The 6,415-nt window shown below is 43.1% G+C and overlaps 1 protein-coding gene across 1 annotated transcript; it reads right to left on the bottom strand.

The window, feature by feature from the left end:
• Positions 1-846: 846 nt before the first annotated feature.
• On the bottom strand, positions 847-2,718 carry LOC129617198 (polypeptide N-acetylgalactosaminyltransferase 4-like). The gene has a single exon (XM_055532571.1). It carries the CDS (start codon positions 2,716-2,718, stop codon positions 847-849), a length of 1,872 nt encoding a protein of 623 aa, XP_055388546.1.
• Positions 2,719-6,415: the final 3,697 nt, after the last annotated feature.

Here is a 6,415-nt window from a genome sequence, read left to right as displayed (position 1 = left end):
AATTTTGCTAAGATTGCTCATGACGATCACAAAAAAATTACATCGCGCATGCACTTAATTTCTGCCATTTCTTCAAAATTCATGAAGAGGCAGTCACTAGCTCTTCTGGTGATTGTTGTTTCACTCTTCTGGAATGTAAGTGCCATTCCCACTTTGGGAGACTTGCACAGTCTCTATGAGAAACTCGAAAAAGTGTATCAAACTTATGGCGAGAGGCGAACGGATCTGATTGATACAGGAAATATAATTTGTGAGTCTCCATCGCTCTTCAATATCAACGTCGAATTCTTTTGCAGGCGGTTCGCTGGGGGAAGGAACGGAGCAAGAGAGACACGAGGCCATATTCGAGAGGCGCAGAGAGCTTCGAAAAGAGATGGGTCACTTCAGAAGACGAATTTGGGAACGATCAGGTAGGAGAGATGGAAAATAGAAAATGAATTACAATCAAATCAGGGAAGGAGTACTGCCTGTTTGCTCGTGAACTCATCAAGCATTGGGCGACTCATGCAACAATCAGCTCGTTGGAAGACAAAATTAAAGATTGGGTTCCTTTGTCGCATTGGACGCAAAACTAAACTAAACTATGTAAACTGTCGCGGTCGTTTGGCTGCTGAACTCATCAGAATCGTCGTTCAGAAGTAATGGCAAACAAAAACACGTGAAAGCGTCAATGGAAAGAGCGAATAATCAAAACAACAATGAACGAAATCTGGGCGAGCTCCTTGAAACACGATATTCCAGCTCCTTGAGAAAAAACCCTCTCGGTACTAGAGATTCCACATCATTGATGTTCCCACCTGCCAAAACGTCGAGAGCTGGTACAAGCAAACGGAAAGTATCAGTTCATCACTCGACAGGATCATACTCCCATTTCTGATATTTTGATTCATCAGAACAATCAGCAACCAGCAAATCGAAAGGGCTCTTCGGTGTTTCTTGCTTAACGACCTGCAAACACTTTGCTGTCTGTTGTCCGTCAAGGGAACGCTTTGCTTTGAGTTGCTTTGTATCTGATTGGTAAATCCACTCATGAGTATCGCAATTGTCCGTTGCTGTAACATGATTGTCCCCAGAAGCCCATCCAATGAGACCATCCTTTCCAGCACGTAGACACAACTTGAAATCAGTATCTGCAATTCGAATGAATCCATCAGCGTCATGAAGAAATGCTTGAGTTCCATGCTGATGGTGACAAGGATATGCTCCTACTGGACTACCAGAACTCTTCAACAGTAAGGAATCGATACAAGCATTCAAGTTTGGGTTGCGGATCGCACCCGCCTTTCCACCTTCAATTTTTGGGACTTTCAAGTCAGGAAACACATTTTCCAAATACCACTTGAAAGACTTGCACTGAAGCCTTTGACGAACGGCTTTGACTTCGTCTAAGGGCCCAATTGACATGTCGTCTGGTAGCTTTGGAATTGCAATTTTCGCAATTTTTGCATAGTCATCCATCCAAACTTCAGCAGTACGAAGTTTATTTCTATGAATTTCTTCACCAGGAACTCGATAAACCTGATGGTTCCAGTACAATCCACTTCGGAAAACATGACCAACGCGCGAACATGGAAGAGCTTCAAGCCTTCCCCCACACATCCACACCTTGAAACCTATTTCCATTTCTTCCCCTCCATAAAGACGCATTTCAGGATCGTAACCTCCAAGCTCCAGGAACCAGCTCTTATCAGCAGCAAATAAACCACCCGCCATAACAGGTGACGGCATGGGAGCGAAATCGGAATGAGATCGATAGGGATGCGTCTGTCCCAAACTCCATGAAAATCCCAAGACATCAAGATGACCAGACTCGAATCCAAAATTATCGAAATCGATTGTATGAATCATTGGGACAACAATTGTTTTTCTATCTTTCTGTGTTGCATGAACCAACGGCTCAATCCAACGATCTGCACATTCGATGTGAGAATCCAGAAAGACGACAGTCGGGGCAGTCGCCCATTCCACCCCCGCCATCCGCGCCATCATCAATCCGTGACGGCGATGCAAACGTCGAACGACGACTTTTGGGACATACTGAAGATAATTATCCAGCTCTTCAAACAGCCAAGGATGAGTTGTTGAATTGCTAAAGTCATCAACAATGATCACTTCATTTAATAAATGAGGAGGCGTGCGATTGAGAACACTATGGAATGATCGTAGCAAGACCGAAAAATTTTCATTGTAGAAAACGATAATCACTGATGCTGGTTGAAGCGTTGCTGGATACTGAACACCGCGACAAGAGGCTGAGTTATAGTCAGGGATCGGACGGTCCAACGGAAGACTTTCAGCGACTTTTGTATTAAAACAGTAGCCAGCGTGAGCTTCAACTTTCTGATCATGGGTCATACGGAAGGCTGAGAGTGGCTTTGGTTTCCAAATCGCCTCGCCGTCTGGTCCAACGCCAACCATGCCGTGCAAGTGAGACTCATCCGGACGTCCTGCTATTTTTGGGACAGCCTTACGGGCGAGGGCTTCTTCAAGCGTTTCCGCTGAATTTGGATATTTGATGAAAAGCGGTCTGGATGGTTGTTGTGGATTCTCTTGGGGCACAGGGGTCGGTGGAGATGGAGGGCTGCGTGTTTCTTGTGGAACATGAATTGCCGCTTGGATTGGAGGGCGATGGGGGCTTTGGGTCGTGTTGACAAACAGTTCTACTGCGGCGACCTTTGGCAAATCATCATTCGAAACTGCAATGGACTGACGTCGCATTATTGCAACTGTGACACAAAAGATGAAAAATCCAAAAATGAATAAACCTCCGATCAATGCAGAAAACGGCATGTTGACGGTGCGAGAACGCAACAGGGTCCGGAGTCCTTTGAGGCATGCCGCCCGTCCGCGCTTCGAAGACAAACTAGACAATAAATCAGAAGAAGTTGGAGAGTTTGGAGTCGATGAAAAAGCAGAGAATGGAGGGGATTCAATTTCATTTCTGTGGATAATGGGTTGACGACTTGACATCTTGCAATTCTATTAGCAAGTAAACCTGAGATGAAACTCAGTCCTTTTTCCAGGCCTCTCCTATTTTCAAAGCTGTGCAGCTTTGCAGAGGTTGCCTGGTTGTTTGAGGCAACAGATTAAATGAAAACAGAGCAAGTGTAGTCAGTGAAATTGTTTTCGTTGTCGTGCAGTGAATGTGATTTGAATGTTTGGGTCAATGTATTGGGTTGAATGTGGGGTTCTCAATTCTGTTGCATGCTGAAATGTGGAAGATGCCACAGTTTCTCGTCAGAGACAGAAGCAAATTGTTGAAGAAATTAATAAACTTGACATTTTTGATTTCTTTCGTCGCTCGATAATGAGATTTTTGTTAGTTCTCGCTTTAATTCTCTTGTATGGTGAAGCTGCTACCCTGTATTGTCTCGAAAAACGTGGTACAGCTCGCCAAGCAAAAGGAAGCAGCTGCAACGCTTGCGCCAAAAGCTCATCGAAGAAATACGTATACGACGATGAACATTCAAGCCTCTCGTGCAGCGAGAAATGATTTGATCGGTTTTTGTGATTTTCACCTTTAAACTTTAACTACTGACGTTTCAACACTTGCTGCGATTAATTATCAAAAACGTCTTGTCTGGTTCTATAGTTTCAATTTACTCAGTAGTGCATCATTCCTAAGGTGGAGATAAACGAGAAAGACCGAGAAGTCGCTTAATTCTTCCGATAGAGGGCATAATGAGAGAATGATAAACCGCCTTGATCACTGACTCGAAAGTCAACGGATGAGTACGCGTGCCTGATCAGCCCCACATGATCTTCAATTCCAAAAAGGGACGCATACCTTGATGATCAATAGTAGAATATGGGAGCATACTCTGAAAATAGAGCAATATTGGATTCGAGCGAAGGGACAACCAACACGACGGAGCATTGTAAGCATGTCCTAATCCTAGTTGGCTATTTCCCAGCAATACGCTGAATGATGTTAATGACAGCCGCAAGCTCTCAGGAATTTCAGGAGTTTGTTCCTCAAACTCTAGTTTCTTGCAATCCCCATATCTTTCATGGAAGCCATTTGTTCTATAGAACTTTGATAGTGCTTCGAACCAAATTGATCTAAATGACGAAATAACATCACGGTATAACCGACGACGTTTCACAGGCTCCCAGCAATGGGATTTTTCTCTTGGAGGTTCTTTCCCGCCTGTTGATGCCATAGGGGTGTCGTCCAATACTTCCACCATGAAATTTGATGTATATTGATAATGTATAATGGTTGCACATTCATGGATATAGAGTAAAGCAGGCTGTGTGTCGAACAATCTTGATGATTTCAGAATAAACATTCTGAGCAATCGTTGTGTCGCCAGATTCGTCATCTGTCGGTCTCGTTGCCTGCAATAAAAACAAACTTAAAACACAAGGATGTGAACATACTGAAGAAGGACTTCATTATACGAAAAGGCTGGCGAGTAGATGATGTCATGCCACGTTAGCGTGCTGCGTGAATCTGGAGAAATGATCATCCAACAGAAGGCTTCCACACGGAGAATCAACCGAGTCTTACTTTGGGGAATTGCTGAGCTGGAAAGCTGAAGGTGCTGAAGCAAGTACTGAATAAATTGGGGATACAATATCAACGCTCGCATAATAAGTAATTGGGACATTTTCCGATCGGTTGCAGGAGACATGTTCCAATACAATTCGTCATTGACAAACAAATATGTCCCATCATCAATAATCGAATGAATTTCATCATCATTTCCCTTCAATGCGAGATTCATCAGACAATAGCGAGAAGGAGAGATTTCCGGATGATCGATTGAGTGAAAAAAAGCCGCTTTGGTGTCTGAAAAGAGCGACTGTAATAAACGTCAACAAAGAGATGAAAAATACCTTCAGAACATCGTGAAAACCGACAAGCTGCAATAGAAAACGCAAAGTTGGGGAAAAAGAGGTCGAGGGAAGATTTTAATTTGTGAGTTGTGAGGGATGGAATAGAAATGGTGTCGGGAAAAAGTGATCGACACAATCCATAGAGAAAAGAAACTTTTCTGGGAAAGAGAAAATAGAGAAGGAGAATAGAATTGGTGAACGTACTTGAGTCTAGTGGATGAATGGTGGATATGTAATAGAGCGTGTGATGGATCGGAGTCGGGGAGAGCAAGAATAGAGAAGTTTGTAGATCTCAAGTGCCGTTGAATTTGAACCAAAAAGGGAAAGAAGATGTGCATAGAGAAAAAGTACAGAAAGGAAGAGAGCCTGATATTGTTGAGTGGAGTGGAGCAAAACCTGGATGACGTAAGGATTAATGAACGACGAGAAAATGAAGCCATACTTGAGGCCAAACAGGCTGACATCTTGCATCAAGGGAAAAGGGAGAAAATTTCGGATGAAACGAAGATTGAAATGAATGAAGACATCGACGTATTGATTGAAATGCTTCTTCGTGGCGTGCCTTGAAGGGAAAGCGAAAGAGGAATATTCCCAAGAAAGGTCCCAAAAAAGAAAGTCCCACAAAGATTGGACACATAGATGACAATAAGGCATTGACTTGCTCATCGACTGCTTACCGCTTTCATCGCAATAAGAGACCAAACAAAATTTCCTTCAATATGAAAAGGATACCGATGGAGAAATTCAGGAAGCGCATCGGCCCCTAATCCATCGTTTATCAACTCAATTAACTGTTGACGCGTCTCAGAATATCTAGAAAGAGATAAAATTTGGGAAAATCACGCACTTGGGATCCTCACACTCAAGACGGCCATATTTGAGACATGCATACTTGGTACATTTATGCATCCTTCCTCTTACCTTCTAGATTCTTCGAATTCGAAAGTAGTCCCTCGATTTCCATCAATGGCGCGCATCATTAAAGATTCATCGTCATCAGAACGTGGCCAAGCATCATCAATCTGATCAACAGAACAGTAGAAACTTACATAAAAATATATATAAAGATACATATAAAGTAGATATACATCTGGGTATTATGTCTCTATCAAGATCAACTCACAGCTGATGGGACCAACCAATACCGTTTAATCAAGCTTGGTCCACCAAGACACCGACCGCGTGGCTGAGCTGCTAGTCGGCGTCCAGGTTGAGGTATTGGTTGTACATTTGTTCTCAATGATGGCAACTTGAATCCATCCCTATCACCCATCCATAAACAATGCTTCATCGATGGTGATTCACTCGGACGTTTATCATCATCCGACGATGATAGAATATCATCGCTCGATGAAGCTAAATCATCATTACTCGAATCGTCATCACCAACATGCCTGTTAACATCATCAGATTCTAGGTTTCTACTGATTTCTACATTTCGGGATTGTTGATCGCCTTCTTCGCCCTTTTGTCCTTCCTTTGTCTCACTCGTGTCAGTGCAATGTGCATCCTCAATGTTGATCTCATCCGCAGCTCTTTCATCTATAGATTTATTGTCCCCTGGCTTATCCGT

The sequence above is a fragment of the Condylostylus longicornis genome, unplaced genomic scaffold (genome assembly GCF_029603195.1).
Source record: "Condylostylus longicornis isolate FDR11 unplaced genomic scaffold, ASM2960319v2 ptg000453l, whole genome shotgun sequence".
Classification (NCBI taxonomy): domain Eukaryota; kingdom Metazoa; phylum Arthropoda; class Insecta; order Diptera; family Dolichopodidae; genus Condylostylus; species Condylostylus longicornis.
Note: the sequence above shows the minus strand (reverse complement) of the source record. Positions and strands in the feature narration are given on the sequence as shown.

What these genes read in the sequence shown, in the direction of transcription:
- LOC129617198 (XM_055532571.1), bottom strand. Translation starts at nt 2,718, where the DNA reads ATGCGACGTCAGTCCATTGCAGTTTCGAATGATGATTTGCCAAAGGTC.